The sequence below is a fragment of the Notamacropus eugenii genome, chromosome 5 (assembly GCF_028372415.1).
Source record: "Notamacropus eugenii isolate mMacEug1 chromosome 5, mMacEug1.pri_v2, whole genome shotgun sequence".
NCBI lineage: Eukaryota > Metazoa > Chordata > Mammalia > Diprotodontia > Macropodidae > Notamacropus > Notamacropus eugenii.
In genome coordinates, this window is record NC_092876.1 from 197,552,645 (window position 1) to 197,574,820 (window position 22,176).

General features: G+C 38.8%; 1 protein-coding gene across 2 annotated transcripts in view; it reads left to right on the forward strand.

Annotated features, from left to right (window-relative positions):
• Positions 1-22,176, forward strand: part of MTUS2 (microtubule associated scaffold protein 2) — a 729,368-nt gene that overhangs the window by 466,499 nt on the left and 240,693 nt on the right. For both annotated transcript variants that reach the window (XM_072611825.1, XM_072611824.1), the window contains one exon: positions 17,208-17,369. In XM_072611825.1, the coding sequence (XP_072467926.1) occupies positions 17,208-17,369 (162 nt within the window). The remainder of the gene's footprint in view (positions 1-17,207; positions 17,370-22,176) is intronic.

Sequence of the window (22,176 nt, forward strand, 5' to 3'; positions counted from 1 at the left end):
TCAATGTTTCTATAATGATCAGATCTCTTCATCAATGTCAGTGGGACTACTAAATATAAGCTCTTAATTTCTTAATAATCAATTTTCTAAATGAAAAAGTGGACATGGCATTCAGGAAGAGGGACCAGACTAGTCCACGTTGTATACAGAAGTGATTTGGGTTAGAAGTAATGCAATTTTTCAAATCAATGAGGTATTGGTTTTCTAGATTCTCAAAGCAGAGAAGGTATTTAAAAAAAAAAGCTTAAAAAAAACACCAATTGTATTGTTGCCAAGTAAAAATGACAGAGAAATATCTGAAATCACTGACCTATAAACCTACTTTTGATCTCTACAAAATTTTTATGAGAATAAGCTACACACAGAGAAATGCATCAAAGATATTCTTGATTGGAATATGTGAAAGGAACAACCAGGCTTTGGAGAAATGACTTTCTATAGCAGGCACCTTCTTTACAATGATACATTGAACTGAAATGTGTAGTGGATGCAAGATGCTAGCATGTTTATTGACCGATTACAAAAAAAATCGACTTGGTAGAACAAAACACATTTTTTAAAGACTCCCAACAAGGTATCCATTATACATATATTAAAAGTCATTAATATTCCTTGGTAGAAGTAACGACACATAACTTTATTCAGTGATCTTCTGATTATCAATATCAAGTAAGACATAAAACAGAGCTATGCTCACCAAAGCTGTTTGCCACTGTCATGGAGGATATCCTATATATATTTCAAATGGTGAGGATTTTTGATCACTACTACTTGCAATCCAGCCAGCATTTATTAAACACCTACTATATTCAAGGCACTATGCTGCATACTGGGGCCATTAAACATAAGATGAATAAACAGTGGTTGCTCTTTAGAAGCTTACACTTCAGAGACATAACACATATTCACATAGAACATAATTGCAGAATCAAGAGAGGGCTAGCAAAAGGAAATATCATGTAAGACTTCATGGAAGAGGTATCACCTTGATTGAACCTTGAAGGAAGGAAGAGGATTCTGAGAAGTAGACATGAGAAGAGTGTTCAGTCAAGGCATACGAGTGTGTATGAAGGTAAGAGATGTAGTATATGGAGAATAGTTTGGCTGGAAGGTAACACGAAGATGTTACAGTGGATTGGGCACTGGGCCTCAAGTTGGGAAGACCTGAGTTCAAATCCAACCACTTACTAGTTATGTGACTCTAGGTAAGTCAGTTTCTTCATCTGTAAAACGGGGATAATAATAGCACCTGCCTCCTGGGATTGTTGTGAGGGTCAAATGAGATAATAATTGTAAACACTTAGCTTTCTGCCTAGAACATAGTAAATGCTATGTAAATGACTGTTGTTGTTCAGTCATGTCCAACTTTTTTTTAGTGTTTTCATTTTTACCCCAGTTACATGTAAAATCAATTTTTAACATTAATGTTTTTAAATTTTGAGTTCCACATTCTCTCCCTTTCTCCCTCCCCACCGCCCCTCATTGAGAAGGCAAGAAGTTTGATATAGGGCATGTGTAGTCTTGCAAAACGTATTCATAATGGTCATGTTGTAAAAGAAAACAAACACAAAAAATCCTCAAGAAAAATAAAGTTAAGAAAAGTATGCTTCAGTCTGTATTCAGCATGTCGAACTCTGCGTCCATTTGGGGTTTTCTTGGCAAAGATACTAGAGTGTTTACCATTTCCTTCTCCAACTCATTTTACAGATGAGGAAACTATGGCAAACAGGGTGAAGTGACTTGCCCAGGGTCACACAGCTATTGAGTGTCCTCTGGTCAGCTTTGAACTCAGGAAGATGAATCTACCTGATTCCAGGCACTCCAACTACTGTGTCACCTACCTGCTCTATATGAATGTTAGTTGTTGTTGTTATGTGAAATAACACTAGAAAAGGTAAACTGAAGTCAAATTGGGGAGGTTCTTAACCTGATTAACCTAATTAAGCTTTTGTATTTTATCCTGGAGGCAATAGATTGCTGCTGCAGGTTTTGAATAAGGAAAGAGGTATCATCAGATTTGTACTTTAGGAAGATTATTTTGGCCAGTATATGATAGGATGGATTGGAAAGGGGCACTTGAGGCAGGGTGATCTTAAATAGGAGGTAATTGGGATAATTTAGGTGAGAGATGATGCAGGGTGGACAGGGGCAGTGGCCACAGATGTGAAGAGAGGGCAACAGATACAAGGGATTTTTATGGAGGTAGAGCCAATCAGATGGTGACTTATTCAGTTTGGGAGTGTGAAGGTGCGAAAAATTAGAGACAACTTGGAAATCATGAACTTGAGTAGCTGTGTTTGAGAAGATTGATTTTTGTAAATTCAAAAAATAAAATTTAGTTTTAAAAAGTGATGATAATGATATAAGCCTTTGTCTGGCACTTTTTAAAGCCCTTTCATTTCTATCATTATACCAATGTTGGTGATTGGTCCAAACCTGAGACCAAATTTTCAAGATCAGTATTCCACTGTAAATTACCTAGTACTTAGTCCACTAGAAATTTTTCAAAATAAGGTTTATTTTATTATTTTATAAAAATATTCCTGAGCCTCCTCAAAAGACTGTGACATATTTACTTGACAGTGGAAATAGGGGATAAAGGAAGAAATTAATTGAAAGCCCATTATTTATCTATCATAACTAGGTGATCAAGGAACTTGAAGAATACCATAGTGGATCTTAAAAGCAGAAATGATGGGGTTTCTAACTGCTCAAATGACAACCGTTTAATAAGATTTTCTCTGATTTACTCTAGGGGGGAAATGGTTGGGAAAGGATGGGCTTGAGCACAGGCAAACTTTGTCTCTAAATGCTTCTCCTGTGACTTTCATGATGGTGAAAAGGCTAGGAGGTTTTAAAGGAATTCTCGGTTGAGATATGATAAAGAAGAAGAAACTGAGAAAGAGAGAAAAATTATGGGAGTAAACCTGTGGCGTAGGCTCTCATTCACTAAATCAATAAATACTTATGGAGCACTTGATAATAATTTCTCACCTGGTAGGGGAGACAGAAGTAAATATAATGGAGTCTGTGTCTTCAAGGAGAACGAGAGAGTGGAATCAAGGTACTTGTGGCAATTCAAAGTGTGTCATGATTGGAGTATGAAGAAGCATGTGTTCAGTTCTTAGTTCTGGCGCTTAATAGTTGCGTGTCCTGGGGCAAAGTAAATAATCTGAAACAGTTTCCTTATCTGTGTTGTTTGTGCTCAGTGGTTTTCTTTCTGACTCTCTGTGATCCCATTTGAGATTTTCTTGGCAAAGATCCTGAAGGAATTTTGCTATTTTCTTCTCCAGCTCATTTTACAGAAGAGGCAACTGAGAAAACAGTGAAGTGACTTGCCCAGGGACACCTAGTGAGTGTTTGAGACTGAATTTGAACTCAGGAAGAGGAGTTTTCCAGACTCTGAACCTAGTACTCCTTCTATGTGCCACCTACATACCCTTATCTGTAAAGTGGGGTTAATACTTGAAGACTTTATCAAATCTTAAATAGTAAATAAATCTGAATTGTTGTTATATCAGCTGGGAGGCAGAGTGGATGGCAAGTTATACTTCAAATCCTTCTTCAGACACTTAATAGCTGTTTAACCCTTGGCAAGGCAGCTGCTTGTATTATTCTCAGTTTCCTCACCTGTAAAATGAGGTTGGAGCTAAAATCAGATAAGATAAACATGTAAATGTGCTTTGTAAACTTTAAATTGTGGATGCTTGCCATTTTTGTGATGTGTACAAATAACTATAATATCTCTTGATGGAAGGTACATTGGAAGGTACAAACAAGGTATTAAAAAAGTTAAGAAGCAGAAGACACTTCAGCCTAAGAGCATCATAGAAGGACAGTATAGAGTAGTGAATGGAGAATTGGCCTCAAAGCCAGTTAGATCATACCTCAGACACATGGTGCCTATGGGACCCTAGACAAATCAATTAATCTCTCAGTGCTCTAGTCAACTCTCTAATAATGAGGTGCTGATCTATACTGGGATACAGGATTTTTTTTTTTAATCTGGGAATCAGAAAATTACAGATCTAGTGTCTGTTTTATCATAATTTTCCTAATAATGCTATGTAGTTAATCTATTTTTATTATCATTACAAAGACCCCAAAGGACAATGGAAAGATGCATGATGGCATGAGCATATTGCCAACAATGAGAAGCACTAAAAAATGGCATAAAAGACATTCCTGGAATGTGTATAACTATTACTGTTCACCTAATGAAAAGAGACATACCATGAGAATTCGTATTGTCAGATATTGAAAGAACCAGAGCAATATCTCTGGGACCTCGGTTAGGATCTTCTATGCAGGCAGTATTCATGAGAAAAATATAGATTTAAAAATCATGTAAAATGAAATAAATAGACTCATGTACATTGGTGGAAGGAGTAGGTCCTGAGACTAATGATAGATATAGATAATGATAGATGGAGAGATATATGTATATATAGATATATACACAACAATATATATATATATATATATATATAGAGAGAGAGAGAGAGAGAGAGAGAGAGAGAGAGAGAGAGAGAGAGAGAGAGAGAGAGAGAGAGAGAGAGAGAGAGAAGAGATGAGTAGAGATTGGATAGATAGGTAGATAGAGAGGAAGGCTAGAAAGATAGAGATGGATACATAGTATAGATACTTAGACAAGCAGACAGACAGACAGACAGAGACAGATAGATAGATAGTCAGATAGATGAAAGATAATTTATTCAGTGTTTCCTATGTGTCAGGTCACTGGGCTAAATACTGACAATACACATCAAGGAAAATGAGATGGTCTCCACTCTCATGAAGCTTATATTCTACTAGGGGAACGCAAAGCATAGAGGATATCTGCATAGAGGAGCTACAAAGGGGCAAGGCTACTGGTGAGATGCATAGTCCAAAGAGTGAGTTTAGCCCAAGGTGAAGTGTTCATGGCCAGGTCCCTTTCAGAAATGGCAAACCCATCAAGAGATTCACCAATCAGAAGAGCAGGCCCTAGGACGGGAGGCACCTTGAGGTGGGCAAGGCTGTTGTTGGTGAGGAGGTAGAGCTGTACAGAGAGTGAGGTGGGCCAAGGGTGAAGTAAACATGCCTGGGGTCCCTCCTGAAAATCCCTCCCAATTATATCAAAACTTTTAGAAAGGGCAGTGATTTAGCAATCCTCTTTGCTCCCATTTACAGTGGCTTAAGACAAAGAGCTTGTCTTATCTGGTTTTTTTTCCCTGTGCCTAAGCATCTACTTAAGAAATGATTGTTGATTTGACTTGATTTGATTTCCCCCCCCTTACATCCCTGTTCAAGTTAACCAACTTTTGGTTATTTTATTTTCCTTGGAGATTCAAAATTAAGAATAGGAAAGGGAAGGAGAAGCCTAGGAAACTTATGTCATTTAATCTTTGCTACTTGTCCTAACACAGGAGTAAATGCTTTGGTGTGTGTGTGTGTGTGTGTGTGTGTGTGTGTGTGTGTGTGTGTGTGTGTGTGTGTGTGTGTTTGTGTACACACACATAATGTGAGAGAGAGAGAGGAGCTTTCTTAGAAGGCAAGAATGACTGGAGGGGTCTTTGCTGACTTCACTTGCCCAGTCTAACCCTAACCACCATCATCAGAGAGACTTCAGAGAAAAATAGAGACATGAGATTTTTTTTAGATTTTAGACAAGAAAAATGCTGTTTCCATGTTTTCATGTTTTGGTTAGTTTCTTCATTTTAAAACATGTTTCCTGACATTCCTCCTCTCTTAAAAAGGCAAAAGTATTTTTGCAATCTTGCAAATTAGTGTCTGGACCCCAGACAGCTGCCATATTCTTTGAAGTCCTCTTATGTACTTTCTGCTTCCTCAAGCCCCCTAATGCTTCCATTTCCTTATATAATAAGACTTTCAGCAGAGGAGCAATCTGGAAGAAAGAAATACTAAGGGGAAATCATTTATTGTGAAAACAATGTCCCAACGTGCCAACAGATATCATCTTTTGTTACCTGACATGTGCCCTAATTTGGCATTCCTTGGCATCAGGAAGGCTTTTTTTCTGTAGGGCAGCTGTCCCTTCTAGTCCTCCATTTGACTGGCACCTGAGCTCTGATGAAACTGGCATGCCATCTTTGAGAGGCACAGTGCCACCTGAACAGATGGTTGGGCATGTATGTTGTATCAGAGAATTGTTCTGTAGGCTGGGAATGAGTCTTGGCCTTTAGCTTGCTGCCAGTGTCCATCAGGAAGATTATTTTTTGTAACAGACACTCTTTAGCTGACTTTATACCCTGTAAACAAAGCTGTTCAAAAGTCTTTTGGCACTCAAAAGTGAAACTGAGCAGTCAGAATTAAATATTGTTCACGTTCCATTTCAAGCTACCTTTTGAGGTGTGCAAGGAACAGGAGCCACCTTGCTCTGTACTCAGAGAGCTGCTAAGGTTCACCTTTTGCCTGGATTGCTGCAACAATCTTCCCTAATTAGTGTCTGTAGCTCAAGTCTCTACCCACTTTAGTCTGTCCTCCTAAATGCTGCTAAGGTGATTTTCCTAAAGCTCAGGTCTGACCATATTTCTCACCTACACAATAAACTTCAGTGGCTCCCTGTTGCCTCCAGAATCAAACATAAATACCTCCATTCAGTTCACAACAGTGTCCTCAACCTATCTTTCTGGCTTCATTATACATTATTCCTCTCTCACACACTCTGCAATATGAACATATCTTACCTCTGACACTTTATTTCCCATCTTAGTACCTTTGATATGACCGTCCCCTATGTCTGATCTACATGAAGTCATCCATCAACTCCTACTGCCATCCTTTTCAAAATAGCCTTATATTTGAAAACATTTGTATTGATTTTTTATCCTTTTTCTGTGTGTAGGTATGTGTACACCTATACATACATACATATATATATATACACATAAATATGCACATATATATATATACACATATCTTTGTTGTTTTCTCCATTGGAGTATAAACACCATATAAGTAGGGATTTTTTCGTGTATTGTAATTGTATCCCTAGCATCTCATAGTGCTTGGCAAATAGCATTTAGCAAAAACTTGATTAATTCATTGATTAAGTATAGTTTTTGAATCTCTTGGACCTCCTGTGACCTTTGCCACAAAGTGTTCTCTGTAGGGTCATTCCTGCCTTTGCCAGTAGAGACCTTTCTTTTCACATCCTTCCCAGTAATATTTCAGCTAAACTGAGAGGTTGCCCTCTGGAAAAGGAATTTGATTTACTCCGCTTGGTCCCAGAGTACAAAATAGAACTAATAAGTAAAAATGATAAGGAGGTTGTGTGTGGTTTGTCTCAAAGAGGATGAAGGCTTCAGGAAGATGATGATATTGCAGAGGGATTAGACTTAAGTGAGGGAGTGCTGTGCAAAGTCACCAGCCTCACTTTCTTCTCCTGAGCTCTCTGGGTCCAGTGGCCAGATATAGATCAGGACAACCAGAGATGGCCCAAGGTGCAGTGGGAGACCTTGACCTTTTTAACTAAGATCTTTCCAAGCTCTCACTTTGAGTGAGGCAATGCCCATTCAGCGAATAGGCTTCTTTAAGAAGTGAGCCTGGGGGAAGGAGTAGAGATAGGGTGTGGAACCAAGATGGTGGAGTGAAAGCAGGGACTTCCCTGAGCTCTCCCTCAAAGCCCTCCAAATACCTGTAAAAAATGACTCTAAACAAATTCTAGAGCTACAAAACCCACAAAATGACAGAGTGAAACAAATCCTCAGCCCAAGACAAGCTGGAAAGTCAACAGGAAAGGTCTTTCACACTGTTTAGGGAGCAGAGCACAGTCCTGTGTAGGCCATACCAGCACAGATAAGCCAGAGCAGACCTCAGATGACTGAATCATTGGTGGTTTCCAGACTTCTCAACCCATAAACACCAAAAAGGTCAGTGGGAAAACTCTGTGGAACCTGAGTGAAAGAGGAGCACGTGGTCGGGCTGGGATCCAGCCCCAAACCCAGGATCAGGGAGAATGCAGCAGTGGCTGCTTCCAGAGCTCTGAGCCCACAGATGGTGAGGGATCAAGCAGTTGATAGAAAAGCCCTGAAGCCCAGGACAGTACCCCACCCCCACCCCAGCAGAAACAGTTCTACCTTAACAAAGAGTTAGAAAGTCAAGTGTTTGGCTGGGAAGATGAGTAAATGTCTCAAAAGAACTCAGACTTTAGAATCTTACTTTGGTGACAAGGAAGATCAGGGCATACCACCAGAGGAGGACAGCAGAGTCAAAGCTCTTACATCAAAAGCCTCCAAGAGGAATGTGAATTGGTTGCAGGCCATGGAAGAGCTCAAAAACGATTTTGAAAATCAAGTGGAAAAATTGGGAAGAGAAATGAGAGCAATGCAAGAAAATCATGAAAATTGAGTCAACAGTTTGCTAAAGGAGATCCAAAAAAAATACTGAAGAAAATAACATCTTAAAAAATAGACTAACCTGAATGGCAAAAGAAGTCCAAAAAGTCAATGAGGAAAAGAATGCCAAGAATTCATTTAAAGAGAGTCCTTTAATTCCAAATATGTAGCAGAAGTGACCACTGTCATTCCTTCTCTTCCTCCACCTCTATCCATGTGATCCTCTCTAAAGTCAGGTCCCTTTGAACTCTGAATCCTATGAGAGAGCCTCAGGTAAGCCTCTGGTTTCTTGGCTCTCACCCATCAGGAAGAGCTTGTTTTCTGTCCTACTCCTGCCCAGTTCTATGAAAAAGGAAGCCAAAATCTCTACCCAAGTCTGTTTCACTAACAACCTTTACAGTCAGACATCTTTGACAAAATATTCTTCTTGACTTCCAAGGCAACCTTGGCAGAAATTGTAAAGTAATATAATGGTTGTGATGTAAAAGCTATTTGACCTAAAAGATGCACACTCAGTTTATATTGTATACAGGGAAGATAGGGAATAAATCACTCAGTTTATCAAAGTTCAATAATCAAACTAAATGTAACAAATGAAGAATCTGCCACATCAATGAAATATGTAGCAATTAGAAAATTATGCACCCTGAACCTTAGATACTTGATTGCATAGATTTCATTATGAAAAATGAATAGGGAAGAAGGTAGTTTGATCATTAACGTCTGGGGAGAAATGGTACCAAACCAATGAAATGTGCTCCTTGAATTTACATTTTAATACCGTTTGATTACTTATGATGGTTAAGGGGATTTTATTCAATAGCCTTCCCTCAAAAAAGGTCTTCTTTTTTTGGAGGGTATAGAATATTGTCCATTAGTTCCACTATGTCATCTGTTCTTATAATTTAATTCATATAACCATGTCATTGATCATCCCAACTAATAGATAAGGAAGAAGCATTATTTTCTTACTGAGCTGAACATTTCTGAATAGAATTGGTAGCTGTTTTTAATGCCCTCAGTGATTAAAAAAAAAAATCTTATTGGTAAGACATCATCATCATCATCGTCTTCATAACAGCCAATATTCATAAAGCGCTTCAAAGGTTGCAAAACTTTTTCCACATTATCTTTATTGAGCCTTTAAATAAGCTCCTGAGGTCAATGTTACTGGCATTATTAGCCTCATTTTCCAGATGAGGGAGCCAAGGTTTAGCATGTTGAAGTAACTCATTCAAGGTCACCCAGCTAGGAAGTCACAGAAATGAAATTTGAACCTATAGCTTAGGACTAGATACAATTATCACCAGAATGCAGTTGAAATCTTTGTTATGGAGGGTAAAAACAGAACGGGTTCAAAGTAGGTGGGATCTGAATGGAATTAGGATGATTTTTAAGCTTCCCAGATCTGTTTTATCTCTTTCCAGTGCACTTGATTTCATTTGTTCATTTATTCTGTTTAAGACTTTTCTCTCTCTTTAAGTTGCCAGTCTTCCTGAAGATGGTCATGATGGTGTGATGATGGAGATGATGTGGATGATGTGGATGATATGGTGATGTGATAATGGTCATGATGATGATGATGATATGATGATGTGATAATGATGTGATGATGATGATTAGGTACCAACTATGTGGCAGACATTGTGCTGTCCACACAGGGAATGCAAATATGAAAATGAAACAACCCCTGCCTATTGGGTTCTACTAGGGGAATGCAACATGTTCACAGATAAGTAAATGCAGATGGACACTGTATGCACAGTAAATATACAGTGATGGGCGAGGGGAGGCTAACAACTAGGGAAGTCAGAAAAGGCTTCTTAAGAGAGGTGAATTAGCTCAGCCTTGAAGGTTACTAGTTTTTCCAAGAGATGCAGGTGAGGATGGAGAGCACCTGTATATATTTCACAGTTATTTATTTATGTCTGTGTTGTTTCTCTCTAATGGAGTGGAAGCTCTTTGAGAGTAGAAACTTGAATTTTTGTCTTTGTAACCTAAGGACCTTTGGGCATTGTGATCTGTCCCACTACTACACCTTTAGGATTTCCAGGTCTTTCCATCTGCCTGCAGCTAAAATTTGTTTTATATCTTACCCACCCCACCACCCCAAGTTGGAGAGCAGGGACTGTGTTAATTTTTCTGTTTATATCTCCAGTACTTAACATGGTGTTTGGTACATAATAACTACTTAGTAAATGCCTTTTTTTTCATTCATTCAATTATTCATTTATTAAATGCATACTACGAGCCAGACAATGTATTAAGGACATAGTTTTTTTTTTTTTTAAAAAGAAGTCCTTGCCCACAAGATCTAGTAAAGAAACCTAAGGAAGAAGGTGTAGTCAGCCAGGGAGGAGGAAAACATTCTTGTCACAAGACACAAAGCTGAGAGGGAAAACTGACACCAGGACAGAATCAGGATCCAGAGAGACTGTAATAAGCTTAAATATTCAGATGAATAATAATAGCCAATAATAGCAACTAACATTTACGTACTGTCTCCTATGTGCCATGCCCTGTGCCGAACACAAACGTTGTCTTCTTTGAGACTCACGACAACTCTGGGAGACGGATGTTATCATTATCCCCCTTGTTTGTTAGTCCAACTCTTCATGACCCCATTTGGGGTTTTCTTGGCAGAGATACTGGAGTGCCTTGCTGTTTCCTTCTCCACCTCATTTTATAGATGAGGAAACTGAGGCAACAGGGTCAAGTGAATTTCCCAGGGTCACACAGCTAGTAAGTGTCTGAGGCCAGATTTGAACTCAAGTATTCCTGACTCCAGGTCAGGCCCTCTATATACTGTGCCACCTAGCTGAAGGTCAATAAGATAAAATTTAATAGAAATAAATTTAAAGTCAAATGTGAATCCAATTAATTCCACAAGGAAGACATGGGGAAGGAATAGTTTGAGAGTAATGAATGTGGAAAAGATCCATAGGCTCTATAGGATCAGTGAGTCAAATATGATATGGGAACCAATAAATCTATGCAATCTTCAACTACATTAGGAAGCATATAACTTTTGGGAAAAACATTGGGATAGTTCAGTGATACTCTTCTGTAGTCAGACTGTAACTAACATACTGTGTTCAGTTCTAGGTGCCACATTTAGGGAGATTATTGATAAGCTGAATAGCATCCCAAAGAAGTCAGCCTCAATGGTTGAAGGGCCTTGTGTCAAGGATCAAAGGAACAGGGTATATTTAATCTAAAGAAGAGACGACTGGGGGGAACGTAATAGCTGTGTTCAAAGTCAATGAAAGGATATCATCAGAAGGAATTAGACTTCTGTTTAGTCTTAGAGGGAACAATCTGGAGCAGTGGGTGGAGGTTGCAAAGAGGCATAATTAATTGGGCTTGATGTCAGGAAAAATGTTTTCGAGAATTAGAGCCACCCCAGACTAGGCAGCTAGGTGGCATATTGGATAGTGCACCACTCATCTTTTAGAGTTCAAACCCAGCCTCAGACACTTACCAGCTGTTTGACCCTGAGCAAGGCACTTACCCCTGTTTGCCTTAGCTTCCTCATCTGTAAAAAGAACTGGAGAAAGAAATGGCAAACCTCTCTGTCTTTGCCAAGAAAACTCTCAGTGGGGTCACAATGAGTCAGACACAACTGAGTAAGGACTGAACAGCAGTAATGGGTTCCCTCTCAGTGGAAGTTTTCAAGTAGAGATTGGATACAATACAGAAGGAGAGATTTTGTTGTAGTGGGGATTCTTTCCCCATGTGTGGGTTGGACTAGCAATGCCAGCTGAGGTCCTTACCACCCATCAGGTTCTGTGGTTTGTAAATGAAGCTGGATGAGTATGTTTTTTTTCTGAGATGAGTTTTTTTTCTGTAATTCAGGATCTCTCTGAAAAGAGATTACACAAGCCCAACTTCCCCCGATATCTCATACCTCAAACAGAAGAATTGCTTGCCATGCTGGAAAGCAGCCAGATTTCTAAACTGAAATGTTCTCAGTATGATAAATATCACATAAAAGAATAAAGCCTACCACAAAAGGGATTGATGAAAAGGACATTTCAGCTCTGTAAAAACTTTTAAATTTGTTTTCCTCTTAAAGTACTTGAGTCAATTACTGAAGGGAAAAAGAACTGTACATATGAAAATTTATTGTCTAAATCATCTAGAAATACACCTTTCAGAATAGAAAAAGTGTTGTCAGTGGGACATTTCACTCAGAATTAAGAAGACCTGTGTTGCAGTCCTACATTTTGCAATTATTAACTATGCGACCATGAACAAGTCAACTAACCAGTCTAAGTCTCAGTTTCCTCATATGTAAAATGGGGATAATAATACACTTGCTTCACAAGGTTGTTGTGATGCTCAAATGAGATACCTTATTTCGGTGGATTTGGAAACTTTGTAGAGCTAAATTGTTAGGTAGAAACAGCAGCATCAGCAGCATGTGGTCAATATGTTGGACATTCGATGATGTATATATATATATATATATATATATATATATATATATATATATATATATATATATATCCATCAACCAAGACCCCCTCAGCATCAAAAATGGCATAAGATCCTTCAGAAAAATTCTTGAGTTTCTATGGTGAAACTGGCAAAGAAGTCTTGCAGTACAGAAAGAATAATTGTCTTATTTAGACATGTTATGTTCATGGCTCAGTTCAGATCATGCCTGATCTTTCTCAGTCTGCCACGGATTAGATTGATTGAGTTTTTAATGCTGCTGATTCCACTTGTAAGGGTCAACTGTATTTGCATAAATCTGTGTGGATGCTACACAATTAAATCTTGCTCCACAAGGCACCTTAAAAGACCAAAGAGGCATAGACTTCTCAACTTGAAAAAGCCCATTGTTCCTTTTCTCTCATAAATTTGCTTTTCTTCTTAACCCTTCCTCATCCCCCTCTAAAAAAAAAAGCTGCTTATCACAAATTATTTATAATATGTTTTGAGGCCTTGGGAAGAAGTGGAAGAAATATTCTCTTATTCTATAAGCCTGAACAAAATCCTTGCCTTAACATATACATGCACATGCATACACACACGCATGCGCACACGCACGCACACAAGCTATTTTAATAATGTTGTCATTTCTCTGCAGGCAGTATCTGGATGGAATTTTATTCCTTTCTATTTACAGGGATGAAAATAAAAATCATGCACTTTCTCTGAAATTCTGTATGCTTCTTCCAGATGTTGCTGCTCATTTTTTCCCTAAAAAATCATCACTTCCTTGAGACTGTTCAGTTTTATTCCAGGCATGATGTAATTGCTTGTTCATTGATTCATTCCATCAAACAAGCATTTCCTGAGTACCTACTGTGTACAAAGAAATGAAGATACAAAGACAAGAATGGCATCATCCTTGTCTTCAAAGAACTAGGCAGTTAGAGGGCACAGTAGATGAAGCACTGGACCTGGAGTTAGGAAGACCCGAGTTCAAATCCAATCTCAAACACTTACCTAGCTGTGTGACCCTGGAAAGTCACTTAACTTCTCTGTGCCTCAGTTTCCTCCTCCATAAAAATGAGAATTACAATAGCATCTTGCTCCCAGGGTTGTTGTGAAGATAAAATGAAATGTGTTAAAATGTTTTTTTTAGCTAGCTATTTTTATTATTGTATTCTGTTGGAGGAAATGGTATGCATACAGAGAAGTAAATACTATATGTTAAGCTATATGCAGAGTAAATACTCCAACAAATCCAATAAACATTTATTAAGTACCTACAATGTGCCAGTCACAGTGCTGAGTGCTAAGGAAATGCTTTCTTAATAAATAAGAAAATCCCTGCCAGATGAGCTTGTAGTCTAAGGGAGAGACAATGCAAAAAGGAGGCAGGAGAGGGAGGTAGGGGCATGGAACATCAAAGGGTACTCAACATAGGGGTGTCTTATTTCATGGAATTAAAACTAGTCAGGGTAGCAGAGGCTGAGGGGAGTGATCTGAGAGTCCAGTGTCTGCCTTTTATAAAGGAAAGCATTGGGAGGAGTTTGGTACTCTGCCCTCCAAAGAGTGGGGAGAGAAGGCTGAGGGACGTAGTGTCAATCAGTCCTTGAGCTAGCAACACAGTGGTGATGGGCTTATCCTGGGAGAGGCATCTTGTTCCATGGAGCTGAAACCAGGCAGGACAGCAAATGCAAACTATGTAGAAAGTACATTAAAAAAAACCAATTGCTCAGGAGATGCTACTAGCAACTTAGGGTGTGAAGACAAGATTCCCATAGGATGTGGCACTTGAGGTAGGTTTTAAAGGAAGCCAGGTCTCCTAAAAGGCTTGGGGGAGAAGAGTGTACATGCCCTCTTCATGGGAGTCAGCTTTTGCAAAAGTACAGAAAGTGGGAGATGGGATTTTCTGTATAAGGAACAGAGAGTAGACCCCTTTGGCTGGAATATAGAGAATTTGCAGGAGAATAACAGGTAATAATGGGCAGTGAAGTGGTGCAGTGAATAGAATATTGGGCCTGGAGTTAGGAAGATTAATCTTCCTGAGTTCAAATTTGTGACTCAGACATTTACTAGCTGTGTGATCCTGGGCAAGTCACTGCACCCCATTTACCTCAGTTTCCACATCTATAAAATGATCTGGAGGAGGAAGTGGTTCCAGTATCTTTGCCAAGAAAACCTCAGATGGGATTTTGGAGAGTCAGACACAAATGAGAATGAGTAAATAACAAACAAACAGTAATAAGCCTGGAAAGGTTGACCAGAGCTGGGTGATGAAGTTCTTTAAAGGTAAATAGAGAAATTCTTATCTTATATAGAGGCAACTGGGAACCACAGGAGCTTTCTGAGTAGGGGAATGACATAGTCAGATCTGTGCTATTTCTGAGTTGGCATTTGTTTGGGTGATGGATTGGAGAAGGGACATATACCTTTCTTTAATCACAAAGTCCAGGTAAGAAGTGATAAAGAACTGAATCAGGCTAGCCAAGGGGAGAGCAAGGAGGGAATGAATGCAGAAGATCCTGTGGAAGTAGATTGAGTAAGACTTGGCCAGCCATTAAATATGGGAGTTGAGAGAGAAGGGAAGACTCAAGGATTAAAATGCTGAGCATGCCAACTTGGGTTACATGATACCTCAAGGAGAAAAGCATGGTGTGGTCTATAACAGAAATAGGGAAGTTAGGAAGCAAGAAGTGTTGGGGAGGAAGATAATCTATTCTATTTTGTATATGATGAGTTTGAGAGACCAATGGGACATCTATGAAATGTCCAAGAAGCAGCTGGTGATGTGAGATTGAGTACAGGGAAGAGGTGAAGTCTAGATTAGTAGATCTGCAAGTTTTCCCACTTATGGCTGCTACTTTAATAGAAAAACATTTCAACTGAAGTTTCTCAGAGGTTTATATGTGTGTGTATGTATATGGATGATATCTGGCATTTGTGTAACACTTTGAAGTTTCTGGAATACTTTCCCTACGTATCACATTTAGGCACACTCATGTAGGTGTACTTGTTTCCTTCTCTTTTTGTCATAGTAAAATAGATTCTTGTTGTTTCATCTCTATACAAGCCTGGATGCTGAGATTATGTTATGATGTGAAGTCTTCTGAAAGGTGTGCCCAGGGAATGAAGTCTTTGTTGCCACTCCCACCTCAATAATATAAAATAAAATGCATTGGATTCTCACATCCCTACATGATTACCCATATTGTTCCCTGTGCCCCTAGCACTCTCCCTCCTATTCTTAGCTGTTTGAATTTCTAACCCTTATTTAAGGAACTCCTCCCGGAAGACTTCTGTGACATCCTTAGCTGGTATTCTCAGAAATCCCATGGCACTTTGTTTCATAACTCTCTAACATACTTGTTATAATAGTATGGATTATAACATTTAGTATTAATGGGCAGGGATTGTGGTTTAGTCCAACTATGTATCTCCTCCAGAGCTTTGTGCATTGTATTGCTTAATAAATACTTCTTGTTATGATCTAAATTTCAGATAGGAGAACCTGTTGAAAACTGGTGGATTGCTGAAACCAATATTTATTCTTTCAAATTTAGTGTGTCATTTCTTCTAAAGAACAGAAGAACTGATTCTCACTAACCCTTCCTATTTAATAACTGTTCAGATTTCTAGCAGAAATGAAAACATCGAAGTTGTCAGTCAAGTCTGTTTTGTGTTTGGAACAAAATTTAAGTTCTGTCTCACTTTGGTTTGCTACCCAGTTTGATGTGAATAGAAAGTTTCCATCCATGAGAGCTAAATTTCAGATTTTCTTTCAGGATCAAGCAATCAATAAACATTTATTAAGCTCCTACTACGTGTAAGGCAATGTGCTAAGTGTTAGGGATGCATAGACAAAAGCAGTCTTTGCCTTGAAAAAACTTAGGAGATAACGTGTCTATATAGATATAGTGATCTTGTTTCCACATTGGGACTTTTCCCATCCTGGTTTTGATCTATTGCAGGTTGGCATAAGAAATTAAATGGGAATTTGGGGGAGAGTTCTTGGATTTCTTCCTCTAAGAACCACTTGAATATGTGTTTTGACTTTATCAATTGTAAAGTCTAATCAAAATCTAATAACGTGTGTTAACCAAAAAGTTATTACTACTGAGCCCAGCTGATTTTAAGTCTCAGTTTCAGAGGAATAAATAGAATTGCAGAACTGAGATCTGTTGTGTTACTTTAAACCTTTACCTATTTCTTTCCCACAAACCTTATTCCCAATGCGGAGATAGTTTGGGAACCGTAGTTATGCTTTAGGAAAAGTGAATTATTTTTTCCATATATTTGGTTACACAGAAAGATGTGTTTCCATGGTCATGACAGGATTCTCTGCTTTTATCATAGAGGGTAATTGCAAATAGAAACTGAGTGAATCTATTTTTCATGAAGTTATAATTAATGACTCTTGACCTCCTGCAGGTTCCAACTTTGTAAATGAAGACCAACCTGCTCCAAAGGCAGCTGTGCTTTCTAAAGATGCACCCAAGGGGACTAGTAGGACCACGGCACAAGCAGCCAATATTGTGACCACTCCCCGCCGGAGTTTGCTTCCTGCACCAAAACCAACTTCCATTCCTGCTGGTAAGATTTTCTGGTCTAAAGAATCTGCATGGCAAAGTGGAATAGCTATACTCTACTAGACACTTTCCTAAAGTCATTGTGATCTTTTCAATGCTAACAATGTAAAGGGGTCGAACAAATAACCCCTGAGTGTGCAATTATTTGTCCTGGGTTTTCCGGTGAAATCCCAGTTTCAGGAAGAAAAAGTAACTTTAGAGAAATTTAGCAAAGAAATCAATCAATAAATCAATATTTATTAAATACCTATTGTATGCTAAGCACTGAGGATACAAAAAGAAGAAAAAGACTACCTGCCCTCAAGGAACTTATAATCTAATCAGTAAGTCAACATGCAAACAGTTATATATATATATATATATATATATATATATATATATATATATATATATATATATATATATATATACAAAGCAAGCTTTATACAGGATAATTACCAGAGGGAAGGTCCTGGAAATAAGGGTCTTTGGAGAAGATTTTCTACCGAAGGTGGCATTTTGGAGGTGGTCAGTGAATCATGGGGTCTATCCAATAAAGTGCCCAGAATACCCTTTGTGATACTCTGTACATACTCTGATGCCTGTATTAGAAAATATGGTATGGTCATTTTTTTGCCCCTCAAAGCCTTCCTCCTCAGTGTCTGTGAGTCTGTGGCTGTGAGTTTCCTTAAAATTGTCTATGAAAAGGGAACTTTCTAAAAGGGAACTGTTTACCTGGGGTCTGTGAATTTTTTATTTTTATTTTTTTAGATTTTCATAACTAGTAGAGCACTGTACCTGGAGTTGGGAAGTTCAAACATTACCTCAGACATTTACCGGCTGGATGACACTGGGCAAGCCATTTAACCAGTGTCTTCCATGGTTTCTTCATCTATAAACTAGGGATAGCAATACTACCTACCTCCCCGCGGTTGGTGTGTGAATAAAATGTGATGTTTGTAATGCCCTTTGCAAACCTAAGAGCACTAGCAATTATTATCATTGTTACAACTGTATTTCAGTATATTTGGTTTCTTTGTTATCCTATATATCCTTATGCCTTGACAAACATTCTTCTGAGAAGGGGTCCATAGGCTTCACCAGACTGCTTGAAGGGGGTCCTTGACACAAAAAAAGGTTAAAATTCCCTAATTTAGACCCTCATTCTTACATCATTATGTACAATGGATTACAAACAAAAACAGTGTTTTGTGGGAGAACCTAAATTCTTATCAGCTTGAAAAAGAAAATTTCCTCTTTTATTAGAAAAAGAACAGATTCTTTTCATCATGCTTACCACTGAGGATCTTTAAGAGTTTCCAGGGTTTTATGTAGACCCTCACATCAATTATATTTGTGTTCAATGAAATCTATATCCCAAGAACAAGAACTTGGGCTTTTAGGAAAGTTTCACAAAAGGAATATCACTTGTTTAACTGTGTACATGTCCTGATCCTTTTTGTTTTTAGAAAACAAAAATGGGCTATTTGAAGAAAAGAATGCTGCCTTGGTTTTCTCTTCTGGTGGATTGTGAATGCTACTTACTATGTAGAATTGTTGTGAGGAAAGAGATGTGTAAATCTTAACATGTTGGAGATATGTGATTGTTTACTCCCCTCTAAGCCTATTCCCTTTTCTGACTTTACTATTTCTGACTGAGGTACCACTTTTCACCTCTCTTGCCAGGTCTGGTTAATTCTAATTCTGCAACATCTATCTCTTCCCTCCTCTTGACTCAACTGCCATGTCAGTCGAGCCCATACTTTTGCAAAAGCCTCTTCATTGGTCTAGCTGCCTCAAGTTTTTCTTCTCTCTAATCTATCCCCATTCCTCTAACTACTAAGGTGATGTTCTTAAAACACAGGTATGACTACATCACACCCCCTCCTCAGTAAACTCCAATGGCTCCCTCCCATTGCTGGGATTACCTGTTTAAAGTGTAAGACTCCTCCCAACGTGGCCTCAGCCTCCTTTTCAATTTTATTCTACATTATTCCCCTTCATGCACTCTATAATATAACCAGATGAATCTGCTTGCTATTATTCTATCACCTCTGCCTCTGCATGACTGTCCCCCGGACCTGGAACGTACTGCTTCCTCACCCCAACAACTTGGATTCCTTAGTTTAGATTGAAGTTTAACTCAAGTGCCATCTTCTTCATGAAGTCTTTCCTATCTAACAAGCCCCTTCCTGCCCCACCTAATTTCCTTCCTCCCTCCTCACAAAAAAAACAACTTACTTTGCCTTTATTTTGCATATACTTCTATATATACATGTTGTTTCCCTAAATAAAACATAAACCCCTTGAGGGCAGGGACTGTTTCTCCCCCACACCCTCTAGCAGAGAGTCCATACTTACTAAATGAATGATTGATTGATTGACTGGTTGATGAGAAAGAAATGTAGCATTACTGATGTTGATTCAGACCTGTGCCACAAAATGCAAATACCAGCTTAAATGATATCCATAGGATTTCTTGGCATTGAATTGAGATCAGGAGAGATCAAACTGAAAAGTAATGAAAACAAAAAGAAACGTTTTTGACAAGGAGGAAAAAGAGACCCATGCAGATGTTCAGGCAACTTAATAGAAAGCTTAGCTTTAAAAAAGGACACATAAAGACCAGGAAAACAAAGATGAATAGAAGAATAAGGCATATTCCTATAAGAATAGTGTCAAGAACCCTGAACCTCAGAAGTGGAGCCTCATGAGTAAAGCTGAAGATAAGGAGGGTTTTGGTTTTGGTTTTTGCCATATTGTAGATCACAGGAGAGATAGGACAATGGCTTACAGTGGATAGGACGCAAAAATGGACAGAAAAAGAGTTACTCAACCTTAATTTTACTTCTGTTTTTCCTACTAAAGAACATTATCTTTGGATAGGAGAGGATCTTGCTGGCATGAGAAATGAGTACAATTGTTCAAGAATTTGCACATTCCTTGACATTGCCCTTTTTTAGAATTGGGATGTAAACTGATCTTTTCCAATCCAATGGCCACTGTTGTTTTCCAAATTTTCCAAATTCCAGATTTCCAAATGCTAGCATATTGATGCTTTAACAGCATCATCTTTAGGATTTTAAATAGATCAGCAAGAGTTCTATCACCTTCACTAACCTCACCATTAACAATGCTTCCTAAGGCCCATTTGACTTAATTCTTCAGGGTGTCTGGCTCTAGATCAGCAACCACACCATCATGATTATTAGTTATGTTAATATCTTTCCTGTATAATTCCTTTTGTGTATTCTTACTACCTCTTGCCATGACAAGGCAGTGATCCAGGAGTATTTGGGTCATTTAAAGAACTAATGGATATGGCTGATGAGATACTGTCCATGATCTTTGAAAGACTGTGGAGAATGAGAGAGAGATAGCAAAGGAATAAAAAAAGGACAGTTAATTTCCCAATTTTGGGGGTGGAGCCAAGATGACGGAGTAGAAAGATGCACATACTCTAGCTCTTCCCCCACAGTCCATAAAATACCTGTAAAGAAAGACTCTCAACAAATTCTAGAGCAGCAGAAGCCACAGAACAACAGAATGGAGAAGATTTCCAGCCCAGGGTGACCAGGAAGTCTAACAGGAAAGGTCTGTCACACCGGATGTGGAGCAGAACACAGCCCAGCCTTGACCATACGGTGCTGGGAGGAGCAGGCCTCCAGAGCAGATTCCCCAACAGCAGCGGTTCACAGATCCCCTCAACCCACAGGCACCAAAGGCCTGTGAGAGGGCTTTTTCACCTCCATGACAAGGGAGCAGGGTCTTACCCTAGCTCAGCCCCAGACAGCAGTGGCAGCAGCAGGCAGGGGCTGCAGTGGAGGTGGCTGTGGAAGGCAGCAGCCAACGTCCATTGTTCCATTGTTGGAGTGCTCAGCTTAAAGCCCTGGGAGAATTGAGCAGCTGAGCTGAACCTCAGCCCTGAGCAGGGTCCTGGGGCATGGTGGAACTGAGGCAGTTGTGGAGAGGGAATTCTACTACTATCAGATTCTGAGCAGAAAAGCTTTGGTAGCTCCCAGACCACTACACAGGCCCTTGATTGGGCCAACTTGAAGGAACTAAGAACTTATAGGTCCCCAGAGTATACCCTACTCTTGACAAAGGAGACCTAAAAGTCAAGTAACTGGTTGGGAAAATACCCAAAAAAGGGAAAAAAAATAAGACTATAGAAGGTTACTTTCTTGGTGAACAGGTATTCTCTCCCATTCTTTCTGATGAGGAAGAACAACATTTATCATCAGGGAAAGATATGAGTCAAGGTTTCTGCATCCCAAACCTCCAAAATAAATATGCAATGGTCCTAGGCCATGGAAGAGGTCTAAAAGGACTTTGAAAATCAAGTAAGAGAGTGGAGGAAATATTGGGAAGAGAAATGAGAGAGATGCAAGAAAATCATGAAAAGCACATCAACAGCTTCCTAAAGGAGACACACAAAAATGCTGAAGAAAATAACACCTTTAAAAATAGGCTAACTCAATTGGCAAAAGAGGTTCAAAAACCCAATGAGAAAAAGAATGCTTTAAAAAGCAGAGTTAGTCAAATGGAAAAGGAGGTTCAAAAGCTCACTGAAGAAAATAGTTCTTTAAAAATTAGAATGGAACAGATGGAAGCTAATGGCTTTATGAGAAACCAAGAAATTGCAAAACAAAACCAAAAGAATGAAAAAATGGAAGATAATGGAAAAACAACTGACCTGGAAAATAGATCCAGGAGAGACAATTTAAAAATTATGGGATTATCTGAAAGCCATGATCAAAAAAGAGCCTAGACATCATCTTTCATGAAATTATCAAGGAAAACTGCCCTGACATTCTAGAACCAGAGGGCAA